At 37.1% G+C, this 20,280-nt stretch overlaps 1 protein-coding gene across 1 annotated transcript in view; it reads left to right on the forward strand.

Moving 5' to 3' along the window:
* The window catches only part of LOC104462882 (vacuolar protein sorting-associated protein 13B-like), a gene marked incomplete at its 5' end in the record, with an annotated part of 112,291 nt that overhangs the window by 41,073 nt on the left and 50,938 nt on the right, over window positions 1-20,280 (forward strand). The window contains 2 exons of the mRNA XM_010075026.1: window positions 12,813-13,009; window positions 19,287-19,468. Coding sequence (XP_010073328.1) covers window positions 12,813-13,009; window positions 19,287-19,468 — 379 coding nt within the window. The remainder of the gene's footprint in view (window positions 1-12,812; window positions 13,010-19,286; window positions 19,469-20,280) is intronic.

Genomic DNA, 20,280 nt, shown 5'->3' on the forward strand with positions numbered 1-20,280 from the left:
TAGTGGAGAAAATACATACACAGGTATTATTTTTGGAACACAAAATCAATGAAGTGAAGCAAAAATCAATTTGCCACTGTGCTTCCGAGTGTTTTGGGTGGAACCTGGTATAGATAACGGAAAAAAAAAAAAAGTTACTACTGGGTTCTGTATCAAGAAAGAGATGTGCTATGGATGTAGAATATTCCTCAGTCTTTTATACTGAACATTAACTCTGTTAATTTCTGCTGATGGTTGTCTGTTTTCCAAGTTGTGAGACTTTTTTCATCAGTGCTTAGAAGGCTCTAGATACAGCTAAATATCCTAGTAATGATCAATGTGGGATGAAGGAATATACACACAAGAGCAGTAATTTCATGTTCTTGCAAGAAGAAAAAGCAATAGGCTGTGTCTTTTCCAAGTAGTGTGATAAATATTGCTCTAAGCCACCGCTAATGTGCCCCTTGTATAAAGGGGATCTACAGAAAAAACCTTCAGGCAGCAACTCAGATGTTGGTAAAGGCATACCCTTTTGATCTTGACTACTGCTAAGATTATTTTTAAAATACATGGAGAAGAAAAAGCTTGTTCTACTGATAACTTCACTTAAGACAGCACGGATTTCATAGGAGTGAATTTAATCCCAGTGCTGACTCCTTTTTGTGTCATGTAAACCAGGCTAATCCATTACTGCCCAAATCAGCAAGGGCAAAGGGTAGAACAGTGTTGATGTGAGAATCATACTTACACCTCAGGAGCAGAGGAAAGTCCAAACTTGGAAAAATTTCACAAAATTAATTCAAAAGATAATAAGCAAGATGAAGTAGCAGTGCCATTACTTTAGAATATTGAAGACTGATATTGGTACATGAAAAAGGATGCTCTCTGTGACTTTCTCAGTTCCCACAGATGAAACTTTTAAATTATTCAAGTAGATTGCTGATAAGAGAAAGTCTTCTTTAACAACTCTAAAAGCCTATTTTATTATGTACTTAAAGAAGATATGTACACAAAACTAGGGATACAAAACCTACTCTTGTTGCTCCAAAACAGTTAATGTTAGATTTAGGACACACTCCCTTGTGCAGATAGTTTCTGTAGCAAAAATTATGCAGACATTTATAGATTTGTTTCACCTTAAGTCTTCACAAGTGAATACTTGCTATGCCTCGGTTTCCCAGTTTAACAGGAAACTATGTTCTATAAGGCAACCAACTTGTCGTTATAGAGCAGCAGCTCTTTTCTATGCTCTATGATGTTCTTGTTGCGTTGCAGTTGAAGTTGGAATCTGTTGGTGGTGATGATTCTCGTTCTTGTGAATCTGTCCATAATATGTCTTCTACTGAGGACTTTGAAGCATAGTAATAGCCTTCAAGCAGAATATGTTTTATAAGGTATATAGAAATGTCTCCTGCAGGGATATCAGAGTTGTAGAAGATACATTAGCAACTCAGGAACAAAAGTGTGCCAGGCAGTCTAACCTGCAGAGGAAGGGCTTCATAGTCTCTCACCTCAGCTCCCAAATGATGAGAACATTGGCTTGAGCTGGCTACAAGGACAGTTGAACATTTTTGTATCATTTAGCTTTACCGAGAACGATGTCAACACGTTTGGGTTGTGTACCATCAAGTAAGTATTGTGCTTTTCTGTGCAAGCAGGTGAACAGGACATGCAAATGATTTCCTCTACAGCTGGAGACCTATTTCAGCTAGTGAACTTTTTACAGAGATGCTCAGTTTTAGCCATTCCATTGTAGACATATCTTTCCAATAAGAGATATTGCTGGCACTGCCCCGTATCTCGAACAAAAAGCTCTGCATTGACACAAGAGTGTTTACACGAGTGGCCACAGGTTTAAAAGGTGGAGAAAACCAGCTTTGTCTAATCAAAGTGACCATATAATGTGTAATGCTTGAAGTTCTGAGCTCTCTGATTTCTTTAAGCTGCATCACCAACACAGACTTAAAATTCTTTCTTCTGGATTGTCATCCAGTGAGAGATACAAGCTGTTAAAGCTTACAAGACAAAAGGAAGATGATCTATGGCATTTCTTCATTTCTCCATATGAAGTTAAAATAAAATATCTACTGAGCTATAACTCTGACAGGTTTTTGTATTTGAGGATGTTTCCCTTGTGTACCTGCCAGGATTCCTATTGCATGCAAGTGTAGTCAGCGTTATAACAGCTGATGAAAAGATGAATATGTGCTGAGGTCTCCTTTTTTGGCCTTTCTTCTTTATATAGTCTCCTAATAAACAGAGGACTTATTCCTGGTTTAGAAGAGTGGTGATTAAATTTACCAGATCTCAAGGTCTACTGGAGAAAATTAAGGCAGTGAGTATAGTGCAAGGGCTTAACTGAGATTTAATACGGAAAGACCGGGTAAATAAAACCACTCTGGTAAAATTCACTCGGAGCATTTGCTGAGAGGGTGAAATCTCTTTTAGGAGAACGTAAAGTATTTCCAACTTCAGAAGGCGAAGATTCAAAAAAATAGTCCATTGCATTGCCTTACATGCTTCCATTATTTAAATAAAGCATTTGCAAACTCTGCAGTCTGGAATCTGATTTTTTTCAACCCTGTCAGCCAATAAACACTCATTTTCTAACACCTTGTGGTTGTTTAAACAGTGGCTTAAGGAAGCATGAGCTTAAGAATGACTGACGTTAGACCTACTGTAAGTCATTATTCCAGGAAAGATTTGACATGACAGTCAACAGGAAAAGAATTATGATCAATGTCAAAGACATTCATTTTTCCTTTTAACAGAGAATACCTCATTTTGGCTGGCTCTGCTTCCTTATTACTTTTCATTCCCTGTTGGGGCTACAGTGTTCAGCTGGGCATTTGAGAGTCTGGGAAAAGAGCTTTTTGGGAAACCACAAATTTTATTCGTGTTTGATTTATTTTCTACATTCCCAAAGCAACAACTATTTTGGAAATCCAGATGATTTGTGTATGACAGGTTAGTGATTTAAGTTCATAGTGTTATTAGAGAATAAGCTGTAAAGTTCAACTGTGCTTATCGATAAACCTGTCAGTTTGCAGATTTTTGAATCTCCTGCCATGCAGTTCAGTGCTGGCTTCAGATAATTAGACTTTTTAGATGGATGGTGAAATAATTTGTCTAGCTTTGGTGAATTGCTCAGAAGGCAAATTTGGTGCTTTGTCTGGGATTCTGCTGTTTAAAACTTACATTTCTTGCTAATTCTGTCTCTTGCTGTTATTCAGAATGACTGTACTAGTCATACTGCTGCTGCACCCAGACTGGGTACAGAGTTTTTATCATCTCCCCACTGTATGAAGAGTTGCAACAAGCTTGAAACGAAACAACACAGTATAATTATTGAGCATATCTGATCATAAACTAGAACTGGAACAAATGCCTTTTGTTCTAATGTAGGAAACTGCCTTGCTGTCAGTAGAAGCCGTGTTTATCCATGCACATGTACAAAACGGGGTGCAGGTCATGATGTGAACAACTGGTCTAAGAGGGCTGAGGGCTTGCTTGTAGCCTGAGCCACTTGGGCTTCAGATGAGCTGGATGTGAGCAAGCTTCGTGATGCTGGGCAGAGTTTTTCAACATGTTTTCCGAAGTTAAGACTCTGACTATTAATGATAAGTATTGTCTTTATTTTCTTGCAAGGAAGGAAGTAGGGGCTAAAGGCGTTGCAGTGTTCCACAGTGAGCCTTAAGCAGATGTTGAAACAGAGCCCGTTCTCTTTAGGAATTCCAGCTTTAAACTTTGGTTGTGAACTTCCTTGCCTGAGAGTAGGATTATCTCCGACTTTACTATTTTGTTACTGTATTTGGTGTGTATAATCTTAATTATTTTGCTGTATGATCTCAGTGTTCACTGCGTTGAGATGAGACCGTATAGTTTGGCCCACGGTTTCTGTGCAGTCTGCAGGGAGTTAAGCGTAACTTGTTGGGAATGTTAATGGAAGTTGTGCATAATTTGCCTGTGCATCACCCTGAAATTTACCCTTTGGGCTTACTGAGCCAGTGAAAACTCTACCGGGTGCCAGAGGACTGACGAAACCATCAGATTATTTTAATGACAGATTTACACTCTCCTCGTGTTCTGTACTTTTCAGATTTTGTAACTCTGATTTATGAAACTTTGCAAACTGAAGTCCTTCCTGCTGTACGCTGATCTTGTGCCACTTCTCGGAGGAGTCAGGCTTTACTGTGGTGACAATATGTGGTCAAAATAGCCCATATACCAAAAATTACGCAGTACTTTATGTATTAATAGACTGCTACCCTCCATCCCAGAGGTGACTACATTTCAACAGCATAGTGCTTATATTATTCATAAATACTGAAGCTCACAAAATGAAAAGCCTTAAATAACATGTGGACGATTGTTCCTGTGTCAGAAAATGAGAATAAGGAACATTGCAAGAAGTAGGTAAGTCCCTAAAGCAAGATCTCCTATTTGTGTACTTTTGTTTCTCAATACTTGCAGCAATAACTTAAGACCCTAATAAATTAAATTAAATACTGGTGCTTTTGCTATTAGATAAACTCAGTCTCAAGATGAATGACAGCAGAAAAAAAAATGGGTTTGACACTTAATAGCACATACATTTTCCTGTTTAAAAAGTTCTACAGAAATCTTCTCAGTTATAGCGTTTTCTTCCCAAAAGCTGTTAGTGTGTTTAGAGCAGTTTTTCCGTAATGAAAAAGCCCGTATCTGTGACAGATCACATTACTGTACACACCTGCATTCGCTCCGAACCTGCTAGCCTGATAAATTGATAAGATAAGTTGGTCACATGTTGTTTTAAAAAGCCAAAGAACAGAGTTCCTAATAAAAGAATGCTACATATTTCTTCTAAAAGGTTAAAAAGCATTTCTCAGGGCTCTTAAATTACCATATTCTGATACCAAGGGAAAATAAAACCTGGGCTTAGAGTCTTGTTTGTACTTAGAGGGCTTTCCGGACAGGAAGGCAATCTTGATGCAATTCAGTAAGCCACAATACCAGTGGGGCATTACAGGTGAAAAATTTGCAGCTGTACCCCTCACCACAATGTATTACAACTGTACAGTGGAATATTTCCTGTAGAGAAATAGGGCTTGGTTAACTTTGTTTCCCAAGAGTAGATCACATTAAAATGTTATAAAATCATGATTTCCTGCATTTGAATACTTGTGGTTTCTCAACTGGTTCCAATATTACAAAGGGTTTTTTATAGCTTCTATTAGTTGAAGATGTATAGAAGCTTTTTTTCCAAAGTCAGCTAAAAGGCAGTTATGTATTCTTAAATAAAATTTCTCTCAGAAGACAGGAATTTTCTTTCACATCTCTTTATTATACCTCTACTTAACATCTATTTTATAAACTGCAGTACAGATGTAAATTTAAATAAAATAAAATAAGTATGCTAATAGGACCATAAATAAATTTGTTAAATGGTATTGAAAGAGCTGTGGTATATGTTATTACTCAGAAAGCAAAAGAGTAGTTATTTTCATTATTCAGGCAAAGACCTCAGTATGGATGGTAAAAAAATTAAACAGATATTACATATTCAGTTTTAAAGTGAGTATTTATCATTTACAAATGCTGTGAAAAAATTGTATGGGATAATTTTGGAAAACTTCTCCAGTTGTGCTATCCGATTATTCCTGAGTGTTGAGAATACACTGTGGTAGAATAACTTTTACTGCCCAAAATGTACAGATACGTAACACATCGAAATGGTGTCAAAGAACAGAAAACCATAATGAAAATACACAGGGGATTGAGCTGGGGGGACAGCAAATACTTTGTACAGTTAGAATATTTTTGATCCTAGTACTACTGCTAATCCTAATAGTACTATAATGGGCTAAAATTCTACCTCGCTGTAAACCACCACATCTTTTTTTACTGTTTGGATCTTCATGAAAAGGGAAAATTGGTGGTCTGTAGCTGTGCCAGGGGAGGCTGTTTTCCACGCTGATATGATACAATCTTAGCCCTGAGGAAGGCTAAAAAAAATGTTATACAACAGGCAGTTTGGTTTGTAGCACGATTTCACAATGTCAATCACATAAGATAAACAGGAACGTGGATGTTGAAGTATCCTACAGTTGTCCAGGATGTTGTTCCACTGGTCAGACTGGATTGTGTGTGTTGTGTGAACAGGCATATTAGGCAGGTTTTATTCTATTTAATATTAATTTTCTTTTGAGCATATTTTCTACACAGTATATTTTTCTGTAGGGTTTGGAGATTTTTTTGCTATTTTTGCATAAATAATACTTCAAATTTAAAAATTATGTTCTTAGCAGTCATTGCCAAGAATTTTTCCCTAATAAAAATCTGGATAAAACTTTTTATTTCCTGCTACTGCGACTTCTGTTCACCTAATGGGAGAATTGTATTTTTTAAGGCAGTTGGACCTTAAAACAGTAAAATATCCTAATAACAGAATAGCTTTATTACAGAGCAACCAGTTTATTCATGCTCAGGAAGCCGGAGTTAAAATCTCAGCATGGGTTGGCATCCGACACAAAGTGCTGGTTTGTATTGTATTCTGCCTCTCCTTCACTTAGGTGGCCCTGCTCAGAGAAGATAAAACACACACATGCTTCCTGTCTTCTGTGTGCATTTTCTCGTACAGTAGTTGTTTCTGGAACAAGAATAACTTCATTTCCAAAAGGAAGCGCCCACCATCTGAGGGGCTGAGATTCAAGAAATGGACATTTATTCTGTAGAAGCTTGTTTTCTAGCAAAAACATGAATCAAAAGAAAGCATCGCTGAAAACATTAAGCACATTCTTCTGTAACACAGCTGTTAATATCTTTCTTTCTCAGCTGGACAAGATGTGTTTTGCAACCCAAGAGATCTGCACGTGTATAGTTAAAGATCCATTTTTTATATTGAGTTTAAAAATTATATGCTCCAGTATTTAAGTTATAATGCAATAATACTTTTATATACGCTTCGTTCAGCAACCTCAAAGCAGTAGGCAAACGGCTGTAGCTTTTTCCTAGAGACAAAAAAGAGAGGTCTGTGAAAAAGATGGGATTAGCTAAGAAACTGAGATATTTTAATTATTTCTGTCCTAAATGGCAATGACGTCTGTGTCTGAGACCTCTTAGCATTATGAGACTATGTAGAGTGAATAATAGGTATGATCATCTGTGCTGATGTGACAGCTTGTGGACTGGTGTGACCCTCTGCTCAGCTAGGGAGCTCAGCTAGAGAAACCTTGCTAGGGATCAGTGGTGTGCACCCAACGCTTCTCAAGTCCAAATTAGCAAACTAGTCTAGATCTGGGAGGATAGCATCGGGTCACAGGAAAATCTAGAAGCATGTTGTGATCATGAAAGCCTTTAAAAAGCACATGTGGATCAACAGTTGTTTCTCTCCCTTTGTGTCTCATTACGCATAACTAAGCAGGAATAAGGAGCATCCATGTGGTCCATAGGGTGTACAACACATGGATGAAAATAGGAATGTGTAACATAGCATTGACAGAGTCTGCAGCATTTCTTCACCCCTAGTTTCCAAATAGGAATTAAGTTATTCTAGTACAGACAATGTGTGACATGATATATGATGAATAAGAAAAAACATGATCACATTATAGTGCATTCGTGGGAATATTTCGTGTTGGTTATTAATACTGTCTTGCTGATAGGTTAACAAGCACGCAGGAAATGACTTGAAGGATGCAGGTTTTTAAGAGGGTTTGAGTTTCTTTTTGTTTGGGGTTTTTTTTTTTTGGGGGGGTGGAGTGTATATGATAGAGGTTTCAGATCTGCTGAAATTGAGACAGGCTCTATCTGTAGAGAGTTGATGTGGGTTTATAGGTGATTCTCATAATGTCTATGTTCATATAAAATATATGAAGGTTTTTTTTCTTAAAATAGTGAAATGAGATTCACAGGAATCCACACTGTCCTAATTCAAAAGATTTCTGGTCCCAGGTAACTATTTCAGTTGAGTTGTTCCTTTGTGTCTTACACTTGCAGGGGGCAGGACTGGGACTGTCACTCAGAGGCAAAGGCTTTCCTTCAGAAAGAATTTGTTAATCCTTCTGTCAGAATTTGTTAATACACCGTTTTCCTTCTGCATCAGAACAATGCCGTGCAATTTTCAGATCTCCCATGTCTATAGCCCACAGCAATAGAGAGAAAAAGGGGAAACCTTCCAATTCTCTGCTTCGTTTTAAATGTATTTATCTTATTAACTGGTTTTGTTGTGAGTACTTAGAGTTCAGGCTGTTTTCATGTAGTTTTTTCACTGCTGCTTCTGATCTCTGCTGTTAATGCTGCGGGGAAAAAAAAGCGTTAGGCTGCTGTTTTGCTCTCTATTGCCGTAGGCATCCTTCTAAATAAGTGTTTGCTCCATAGTATGTGGTTTTCTTCCAAAACAGAACTTTGCAATTCTTGGTTCAGTCTGAGCCCACAGTTAAATAATAGTTTTATGCACATGTAAGTGAGGGGCTGTACAGTAACATTTGCAATTTACAGGCAAATAAAATAGTTGCAATTAAAACTTTCTTTGAGAGCTAGGAAAGAAGACAAGAAGTTATTGAGAAGTGTCTGTTGAAGAAGCATGCTTGGTGTTTAGCAGAGAAGTTTGTGGTTAGATATGCTTCGTTAGTGTTTAGTTTTCTAGAGGCAGCACTACCAGTCACATTTCCTAAGAGGTAACAACTGTCTGAAGTATAGCTTAGGTTTTATTCAAATATTTTCACGTAAAAGTACCATATTTAATTCTACATATGGGGAATTCTTTGTTGCAGCTAATTCACTTATTCCCACTGCTTATGACTCAGTTCTGGCATTATAGCCCATTTCTAGGCTTTCACAACTATTATTTTTGGCAGCTAATATTGCCCAGAGCTACCATCTTTCCTTAAACTTATCCAGATCAGGCATTAGTAATAAACCCCCTAGAACAAATAAAGCTAGATATGTAGGAATCAAAGATACTAAGTCTTTTGCAAGCTTCAAACTAGAAAGCTTACAGTTTGGACAGTCCCAAAGCGTGAGCTGTATTTTGTATAGGCAATCACATAAACTGTGTCTTTGACTTTTTACTTCTAATGTGCAGATGACGTCTTGAAACATACTGTCTCTTGCTCTGGTAACTTTCCTGACATATTACAACACAGGAAAAAATTCATGAGCAAAAATAAAGAGGAATAATCTTTTCAACATGCTTCCTAGCCTGCTTTAATTGTTAGGTGATATGTTATTTCTGGCTACTCATACTGCTGAGTCCAGTGGTCATTCCTGTGCCTTTACCAATTCTTCAGAATTCGCTTAAAAGGTTGCCATGAAGTTCCTAAAAGGCAAATGCACTATGTTAGGGCATACCAGAGCCTGAAGAGGAGTTATTACTTCTTTTTGGCATAATAATTGTTTTGATCATTTTACTTTGCATCTTTTCCTCAAGATAAGTTGCAATATTTCCACCATCTACTGAGCAGGTAGAAATATTGAAGCACCTACTTTAAAAAAAAAAAAAATATATATGAAATCTGCTTGGAAATATTGAAGCACCTACTTTTTTAAAAAAAAAAAATATATATGAAATCTGCTTTGGGGCTTTTTCACATTTCTCTCTGCCTTTATTTCAGTCTCTCTGTATTACTTTCCTCTAGCCTTACTGAGAGTTTTGCATTTTTTGTACTGTAATGCCACTTAGGAAATTCCTTTATTGTGCTCTTTAACTTGTTCTTCCAGGTCATTAATCTTAATGGGAATAGAATTCATCACCTTGCTTAGCCTCTGTTAAAATGCCCACCACTTGTCATTCTGATCCAATTTTGTGAGATTATCATTAGGAAGACTTGAATACTGGGGAAAAAAAAAAAACGGGGGGGGGGAGGGGGTTGTTGTGAGATGTAATCTAACAGAAATAAATATCCTAAATAGTAGGATAGCTTTACAAGGCTTTTGTTGCACACAGCATTGTTAAGAAAGTGTAACTTAGGTGTTGATAGGAAATAGGAAGCACAAGACCAAACCAAGCTTCCAAACATGGTGAATCATGCTCCTAAAAAAATCTCAAGGTATTTTAAGGACTGAGATTTTTAAAAATGCAGAAATAGATATTGCTGTATGTAGAAGTACCTGTGCAACCATAAAAGGCTGCAACCTTTTGTCAGAAATTATATAGATCCTTTTGTAATGATATAATTCCAAGATCTTGTACTATAGGACATAATGCCAAGTATTGCAATATTTTAAATAAAATCAAATGTTTTATCACCAGTGGAGACTGTGGAGGTTTAGAAAAGTATGTGAGTGACTCCACAATGTAGTATGAAACATAGTGGATGATGGAAGTTGCTGTTTATGTGTTCATAGAATCATTTGGGTCGTAAAAGATCTTTAAGAACATCAAGTCCAGCCGTAAACCTAACACTGCCAAGTCCACCACTAAACCACGTCCCTAAGAGTCACATACACGTGTGTTCATAGTTAACATAGCGTAGTTCCTTGGGTATATCCATAATTGAAGGGTAGGAACATTTCTGTGGTATTGCAATTTTGAGTGTTTGTCCACAGGCTTTAAAGGTTGAAATAATGCAACACTGAGAAGTTTTGAAAAAAATCTAAAACTCTATAGTGACATTAAAAGCCAAAAGAATACATATAGTGCGACTTTGAAATATGGCTACAAGCACAATAATGTAATATTTCAAATTTCTGCTGTTGTGCATAGCACCTTTGTAGAGTTAGCAACACAGAACCAAGAAAGACATTTTCTGGGTCATCAAGCTCAGCCTCCTCCCATCAGCACAATGCTGGTTACTGTTGCCATCTTATTAACGAATCAAGCTACTAAAAGCAGCTGTCATGAGCACCAAGGCTGTCCTCAAACCTCCCTCTCCTTTTCTGTTTGGGTTTCTAGCCTTACACTTCGTTGATGGAGCAACTGGGTTTTGACCCATAGTTTCTATAGACCTTGTCCTCTGTTAACTGCTTCTCTCCTGAGGTGTCTGGGTAGAGCAATCATGTGCCTTTCATTTTCTTTCATTTGGTCCTCAACTCTGATCCCAGTGTAAGTTAATACATTTTTAACATGAATAATTGGGAATGTGTGCCATATTCCAGATGAGGCCCCACTGGTGTCTTATACAAGTCAATTGATATTTCTCCCTGGCTTTTGGAAATGTCTCACCTGATGTCTCTCAGGATGGCATTTGCTATTTCCAGGCGTCATCATACTGCCTCATAATTTTCCAGCTGACATTTATATAACTTCAACATTTCCAATTGAATATGCATCTCCTAAAAAAATGTGTTGCTGCCTTTACGTGTATGACCTACTTTTTGATATGAATCCCTTTTTCTCAGACTTTAGTCTTTAAAATTAAATCAGCACTCCTGATCGGTATTGCCATGCTGCTCTCTGTTATATAAGTTACTGGCATCAGAGTTTCGCTGGCAGTTGTCAGATATTTTTTCTTTTTCCCTCCTGTCCTGACCTAAAAAACTTTTAGTGAGTGTGGTTGCTTTTTTCAATCTTCAGGTATCATTGTGAGTTGACAGATGTAGTTTGTCTACATTTCTCAGGCTCTGGGGTTCCACATGTTAATTCTTCCAGAATTCTTTGGTGATTATTTATGTTCCCTTGCCCTCCCCAGCTTGAACCACTGAGCTCCCTGAATTTTCCTTCTTAACCTTCATTCCTGTTAATTAATCAGCCTGCTGTCACCTCCATGGGCATTATAGTCCTTACAGAGTAACGAGGAAGAATACGTGTAGAGCTTTTTCTAGCTGTGCCTAGATTTCCTGCCATCTCTACCACATTCTTACTTTTTTACTGGTTATTTATATATGTATGTCTACACACAGACACAGGGTTAAAAAAGGTAATGGCACATACATATGCTTTTTTTTTTTCTACTATTTGCTTAATATCAACTTGACTTTTAGTATTTCTTAAGCACGTATGAGTGCCATAACTGTGGATCTCTATATCTTAACTCTAAAATCTTCATATCTTACTGTTTGCATTTGTTTTAAATTCATATTCTCATTAACTTTCATGCTATTACAAAAAAAAAAAAAAAAAAAAAAAGCCTAAGACACACTTCTTTAAAATCTATGCTTTTACTATAATTTGTTTTCTATCTTCTTTGGAAATACCTCTAGTAACATTCTCTCCATTCAGTGATGCATCCAGGAATAAACCAAGTGGGTTATTTACAGACTTAAAATTAGGGATGTGATTAAACTGAAGCTACCATGTATTTATTGGATTTGGGTTTTCAAAATCACACAGTTGTCTAAATAACATATTCCATGAAAGAAAACATCATGTGATGACAAATACTTCATGGTTTGTCCCAGGATTTTTATTCATGTGTTGGCCCACCACAAGGCATTGTGTTGCCCATCGTAGTTTTCACTCTGCATCTTTGATCATTTTAATATGCCAATAAATGGACAAATAATAAACTGATATTTTGTTATGTAATAAAGTTAAAAGAGCTAGTTCAAGCAAAAAAAAAAAAGTTGTTATTAGAATGTCCTTGATACCATGACATCTGATGGTTTGGGTTTTTTTGATGCATAATACAAGTAATGCTTAGTTGAATTGTCTTTGTTATTCTTGGGTGCTGTGGAAGAACTAGCTATTTCTGTACCTAGTAAGAGAAAGTTTGAAGTGTTATACTGCAGTGAAGCTCTAAAAACAATTTAAGTTAAAAGAGCATAGAATCTGAGTAACCATTACAACTCTGATTTTCTATATGGCATCGTACTTTTATTTACTTTAGTTAGTTTTACACTTTTAGCATGTAAAGTAAATCCCATTATATTTGCAATCAAGCATGTATCATTATGTCTTCTCTCTTTTATCACAGATTCCTTGCAACTTGGAATACTGGGATGAGCTTCAGAAATCATTTGTTGCGTTCCGGGAGTTCAGTCTATCAGAAAGCAAAGTCTGTGAACTGCAGCTGCCCAGTATCAACCTCGTGAATGACCAGAAAGAACTCATAGCCTCCGATCTGTGGAGGATTGTCCTGAACAGCAGTCAGAATGTGGCTGATGACCAAAGGTAATTTTAAGGGAGGAGGGAAAAACAGAAATCTAATGCTACACTCTTGAGAGATCTTTTTCAAGAGGCTTAGGAAATAAAATCCTGTTTCCGTACGCGGTAAGAGTAGCTGGTCTTAAATGAGCTTAGACTGTAGTTCACCTTCACACGAGGCCATGGAGTGTGCACAGAAAGAACTCTCTTGTAGATTTATAGGCAGCCTGGCAGCATTGTATTCATCAATTTTCTGAACACAGGGATTACTGAAAAGTGAAGACAAACAAGCCATATCCTGAAACCTCTTAGCTGCACAACGCAGTAAAATTAGCCAATTAACAAAAGGCTGGGGCACAATCCGTTGTGTAACGTAGTAGTAAACATTCTTCTTCCATGCCCCCCCGTACATCACTTTCATTCTGTCCTCGGTGCATGTCAATGACTAAAATAAGCCAACTGTCTATGTTAAATGTATTAAAGAGAATTTTAGTACTTCTAGAGCATTAAATTATTATTCACACAGCTTACTTACCATGCTAACAGTAAAAAAATTTAATCAGTGTTTTCAAACACTGGAGATCCATTTTTCATTATGGTTACAGCTGGAAACAATGTGCAATGACTGATACTTGCTCTATTTGCGTTCATTCAGTTTTGGTTCATATGTAGAGTGAGGAGAAATGAGTACAAGTCATCTCCACAAACAGCAGTGGAATTGCTTTCAAAGACCTTTGTACTGTTTTCTACTTAGAGTAGAAAACCTCGAATGACCCTGTTGGATCATTTATTTGCTGATTGTTGCTGCCTGTGTATGAACACATGCTTGAATGAGTACGTAGCATCCACATAGATGTTACGTGAAGCTACAGGATTCAGAGAAATCAGGAAATACGAACATGGCTAACAAAATCAATGAAGAAAATTAAACATCTGGTTTCCATTAATAGTATCAGGTTGAAAATGATTTCTTGATGTTAATTGTGAAAGAATGCATTTTCATCATTGAGAAGTTAAGTGTTTTAGACAAGGTTAATTCCTCTGAATGTGGGACCTTGGCAAAATTGCCTTCCTGGTCAGCTTAACACCACAGAAATGTGAACTCGGTGGGAACTGAACATGAAGTAGTGAAATTTAGTAGATTTTTTTTTCATCAAGGTATTTGTCACTGTAATCATGTTTATTGTTTTCTGCTGAAATAGAGTTCATCACTGTATGCAGTGTTTCGTTCAGGGAGCTCTGATAAGCTACTGAGTTGTTATTGTTCAGAAAGAGGCTGGGGTTAAAATGAAATACAAATAAGTAGAAAAAACAAAACCAAAACCCAGTTTGGAATGTGATTAGCATCAGAAACTTTTTATAGCACAACATGAATTCACCTGCCTAGAAGGTCTATATTCATGAATTTTCAGCTGAGAGGCTGCAGGCTTGCTCCGCAACAGTGGGCATCCTCAGTGGTATCAGTGTGTAGAAATATCCTAATGGCCTTGAGGTACCAGAAGACTCCAAGCAAGACAATTGCTCTGTCCACAGAAATTCAAACTGATCTCTCTTTATACTAGCTTCAAACAGAATCACATTCTGTTCAAGGGAAGCCTTGTTTAGGAGGGGGTGAGAGATAACGGTGGACCTGCAGAGAAGACCAACCTTTCTAGCCACCTGGTAGCATAGGAAGTCCATGTGAGCAGTAACTTTGCTGAAACTGTGGCTCTCTCTTCATCAAACAAACGTATTGCTACCCCTATGGGTATTTTCTTGTGACCAAGCACCCTAAAATGTATTCTGAATTCTACTTGACCCAAAAATGCCAAACTTTGTTGGGTTTGAGAGACACTGCCCCATGTCATGGTAAATTTCAATGTTCCTAAATTTCAATGTTCCTAAAGCGAGTGTTTAACACGAGATCTTAGACTAGTAAGAAGAGCCAGAAGGAGCTGTGCTTAAAGCCGGTGCAGAGTGTTCGAGTGGGGGATTTCAGGGCAAAGGGTATCTGTTAGTGAGAGCGACAAGGGAAGACTGTGCAAAAAGTTGAATCTTGGTTTTCCTGGAGACTCATGATGATTTGACATTAATTACATACAGTAACTGTATGATTGATTAGCAAATGTAATTTGCTATTAATTGTAAAGTATAAAAATGCTTAGTCTTGTTGAAGTTTGTTTTCTTAGTGTGATCTTGTATTTTGAGTCAGGTTCTAACAGCTGCCATACGCATACAGCTGCTGCTCATATTTTTTCCTTCGAACTCTACGAGGTTTTTCGTTTTGGTTTGTGGTTTTTTTTTATGGTAACCTCTATGATATGCTAATTATTAGTACCAGAGAGCTGATCCCTTGTGTTTTAAGTGCTTTATTACTGTTTCCTAGCATCAGATATAAAGTATAAAACTTATGTGGCTCGTGTGACAGGAAAACAATAAGGTTTGTGAGAAGATGTGGATCCAGTTGATATATTGACCAGTAGCTGGCAGGCTGAAGTGTATCAACCAATAATGAATATGGGAATATGCAAAGATGTCATGGTCCAAATCCTGTGGTATGCAAGCTCTTTCTAAGATTGATCAGGAAGTAATTAGAAGTATAAAAATCAAGGAGCTATCTGGTTAAGGACATTATATATATGTGTATATTTATTTTTAAGAATTTTATATACCATTCATTATTCAGTGAATCAATAAATCTGATGTCCTAAGTGAAATAATTTAGCATCTCCTTTGGGATTTAGTATAGCGTCTGTGGAAGGAATCATACATGGCATAAATTACTGTTTATGGAAGACCTTAAAGAATTAAAAGGAAATTATCATATAAGAAATTATTTTTGTAGGTTGTGTTTTCATGTTGCAGGACTAGCAAAATATAATCAAAATTATTGTTAGGGTGGTGAGACACTAAAGCCTCTCCCTGGTTTGGTTGGGAGGAGTTTATCGTTCTCTGTTTAAATGGATTTACATTACAAGATGTTTTATATATTTGTGCATCTCCTGTGTAATGTAAGCAGTATTTTTATAATCACTGACATACTAATGTGAAATAGTAATTGAAAAAGGCCTTAAGATACAAACCATGAAACAAGTACAAAAACTTTTAAATAAGCCTTAAATTGCTACTTTTAAAAAATTTAAGTGAGGAATCATGATCATGTTTCTTGCTAATTGTTTTTGCTTTTATTCAAACTAGATGATGTACTGGATTTTGACCTCTAACAATTTGGGTTCAGACCAGCATTTGAGTCATAAATTAAATGAGTTAAGTGGTCTCTTTCTTCTTCCCAGTGGATATTTTCCCATGTTGTGGTTTCGTCACAAATGGCAGCTTTGGTTTAAATATTCCACTCTTAAAATAACAAGAATATTGCAGGTCACTGTTAAGTCATTGTTCCCAGTTGCCGTATATTTAACTTGAACTGCTTTGCATGATGTGAAAGTATCATACTTTATAATATATAATGACTTCGAATGTAGGTATTTTCCATTTTAAAAATGCTGATATTTCACAGGATTAGGAAAAAAAAAAAAAAGACATTTCTGGTGTTAAAGTCAGGTCATTTTTATTTACAATTTCCTCTGGTTTTGCTACACCCATCCCTCAACATGTTGTGCCACGCACAAAGCAGTAGAAGCTAGTTATTCTTTCTCTCCCCAGCTGAAAAGTTGTGGACAGTCCACACTGCGTTTTGTAGCTCCAAAGCAGCCAAGAGAATGTTGGATTTTTTGATACTGTGTTCATTTGATGCACAAATTTTGATTTCACAATCAGATCTACCTCTGTGATATTAATGCTCCTACTATTGCTCACCAAGACTTAATAGAAAGTTTTCTGGGTTTTGAGCTAATAGTACTTTATTTTCTGTTTGTGCACAGCATGTGATGAAGGACTGTGTCTGTGATTTCTGGGCTTTGTGCAAGGTAGAAGGAGAAAGTAGCAGTGCTGAAAGTCTGATGGAAGTCTACCTGGGCAAAAAGTTTAAATTAGATTTACTTTAAAATTGGGGGGTGATCATAAGGACTACAGTCTCCCGTTAAAAACTGTTCACTTGATATTGTGATCTCTTATTACGGTCCCACTCTCATTTCCTATTCCTATCTGGTTTGTTGAGCGTGTGGTTGGACTCTGGAGTTTGTTAGGGAACTGTTTCAGTGGTGGGTCTTTTTGGTTTCTAAGGTGACTCTCCATGAGGAAACAAAAAAGTTTGAATCTTTTTGTTCCCAGCGTCTCGAGTTCTAGAACATTACTTCCACTTGGTCTGCTGCCTGTGGGGCAGAAAAGTCAGAGCAAAATTTTTTTATTATTTTATTTTATGTAAATATCCATCTCAAAAAAAGGTATCTAAGGAAATCAAAATTCTGAGTCACTGATAGGGGACTCAAGGAATAGGTTTTCAAGGAAAAGAAATGTATCATTTCAGAATAAACCTCAAGTTTCAGAAAAAAAGTCCTTCCTTTTTACTGCAGTTACTGTTATCACTGTTTGGGCAAATTACGGCTTAATTCAGAATATCGAAGTGTGATTTTTTTTAAAAAAGTTCCTCGTGGTTTGATTAACATTTGTTTCCCCCCCCCCATACCCTTTTTCCGTTTTCATTCCATATGTCTCCGAACTTCTTCAGTTTCTAATCAAAATGCAATGAGCAAGAAATCTTAAAATATTGGGAGTTATTCTGAGAGAACAAACCGGTTTTACAGGTTCAAAAGTATTTCATGGTCTAAATCAGCATATGAATTTTGGTGGCTTTTGGATTTGCTCCATGGTTTGTTCCAACAATCTAAGGAATATCCATGGCAGAGCGAAGAAGAGCATCCCATTTCTCTGACTCTAGTCCACTCCCATAGATGTTTTACCATGTGAACACAAAGAATAATTTTATTTACAAAGATGCCAGTTCTCCAAAGGCCTACAACACCATTTTTGAAATGTAAAAAGGCAATTTGAAGAGGTAAAGAAGCACGGGAAAGCAGCTAAAAATCTGATTAAGTGATCTGTCTTTCATCCTTCACCAGCCTAATCCATTCTTGATAACCAGTCTTGATTCTTTGATAATTACGTAATTTTAGTTGGGTTTTACTGCTACACAAGTATTTTGATTTATGTCCACAAATCTGAAGTTGGATTTAAGCTCCATGAATAAATACCATACTAGCTAGTTACTGTAACACACAATAATACTGATAAATTCACCTATCCATGGAATTCTGTGCATTTGCAGCTAAATATTTTTGGTACCTACTATGCTTGTGCATAATTCTGCAGTAACACATGTGGAGTGATGAAAAATTTTGTTCTAAAAGCATGACATGTTGCTTTGAAAGCCAATGTTGGAATTTAAGCTTGTATTTGATTTAAAATATCTTTAAAATGTCAGTTGGAAATCCATTCACAATGCTTTATAAAGGAGAATTACTTTCTGACAAAAATAGTAAGTTGGCCTTATTTAATTATTTTTTACATTTTATTTTAAAAATAAAAGCAGCATTGGACCGAGGACGTGGGCTTAGTTGCCTTGAATCAAGTCTATGCTTTTAAACTAAAGCCTTTAGTACCAAACTGCAAAGGGAGTGAGACTAAGGAGCATTAAGGATAGGTTTGGCTTAAATTGGAAAGTTTATTTGTACTTCAGTGGTGTCTTGGCAACCTATAGAATTGTGATGTAGTGTTAGTTTCTCTCAAGAGACTGAAAGATAATGCTTGGAAATTCATGGCGTCAGGAGCACGGCTAGGAAAAAAAAAATCAATGGAGTGGCATTGTAAATGTGTAGTTAATATGTTGTAATAGGTGCTAGTAAAAGGCTCCAGGCTGAGCTTATAACACTCAGAGATTCTTTTAAAATGATGACTGTAGAATGAGAAGGGCAAAGGAAAGAAAGCTCACAGGGTTTATGTGTAGAAGCAGTTTGACAGTTGTGAATTGGTTTCCTTAAAACAAAATTTAAAAAATCATTCTCTTGACCAGATTAACTTGCAGCTCGTTCCTACAGCCTTAATAATGGTAATGTACTCTCTTTAGCTATTTCAACAAGTAAGATACCTGGTGTATTTTGGGTTTATTTTCTGTAAATTTGCTTCGCATCTGTTGTTCGAGTGTTTGAGATTTCAAATTGAAAGTGCAGCGTGATAAAAGCGCTATTGGATCGCAATCGTGTCTGCTGTGTTCTGCTTGGGGAAAAGTGCATATGCTAACGTTAGCGGGTAAATCAAACTATGGCATCGGCTGTGTCAGAAAACCAACATGGCACATGGTCAAGTCTTACTGTAAAGCAGTGAAATCCTGGAAGTGCTGAACTACCACTGTGTTATCTGCCTTTCACAGCTCGGAAAGTGAGTCTGGCTCACAAAGTGCGTGCGATCAGCTCGTAACCCCTACGGCGCTAGCAGCCTGCACCAGGGTTGACTCCTGCTTTACTCCGTGGTTTGTGCCGTCGCTAAGCGTGGTGATCCAATTTACTAATCTGGAAGTCCACCTCTGCCATCATCTTGATCAACTAGGCACAAGTATGTACTCCTTTATGGTGAATAATAGAAGCATGGCGTTTAACCATGCTGCTTGATTGCTGGTTTGCTGTCTGGAGTCTGTGGTACAGACTTCAGGGTAAAACTGATGACTCCTGGGCATTGAGAAAGTATATAGGGTAGGCAGGAGGGCTGGCTGATGAGCCCCCTTCCTCCCCCTGGAACAGGGAACTGCAGAAGCCATCCGGTTTTCGCAGCCTGATCAGTGACAGCAGGTGCCTCTTCAGTTTTGAACCGTCTTAGTGAATGAATTTGATCTTTTGAATTTTCCAGTACATTAACAGTGCTATTCAAATATTTGAAGATTTTGCAACCCCCTTAGTACGAATTCCTTGGGAGAGCTCTGAGAACTGCAGATTTAACTGTTATTTCAATTATGATCACTTTTGGAGCTACATCTGGTTTTGTTCAGTGCTCTCTGTCATTGCATTAATGGCAAATACATTCCAAGAGATCTTTAGATTATTGTCTGATTTTAAAATGCCAGGAATGCTTTCTATGGAAGATGAGCAAATATCTTCGATAACTTGACAGGGACAGATTTCTTCGTGAGTAGTTTTTGTGTTTCTATCAGTACATAATCTTCCTCACTATTACACTCCAATTCCAGGTGCTCGATCTTTAAAAATAAATGTACTGGAAAAAAACAAAAATCAGATTAAAATCAAACCCAGCTGCTCCGTTTTTCAACAGCAACTGACTTTATGCTGCTGTTGTTCTTGTTATAGCACCTCAAAGCCCTAAGTTTTGGGGCTCCATTGTGCTGTGTCACACACGGAGGGAGCACAAAACCT

The sequence above is a fragment of the Pterocles gutturalis genome, unplaced genomic scaffold (assembly GCF_000699245.1).
Source record: "Pterocles gutturalis isolate BGI_N339 unplaced genomic scaffold, ASM69924v1 scaffold3437, whole genome shotgun sequence".
NCBI classification, from domain to species: Eukaryota; Metazoa; Chordata; class Aves; order Pterocliformes; family Pteroclidae; genus Pterocles; species Pterocles gutturalis.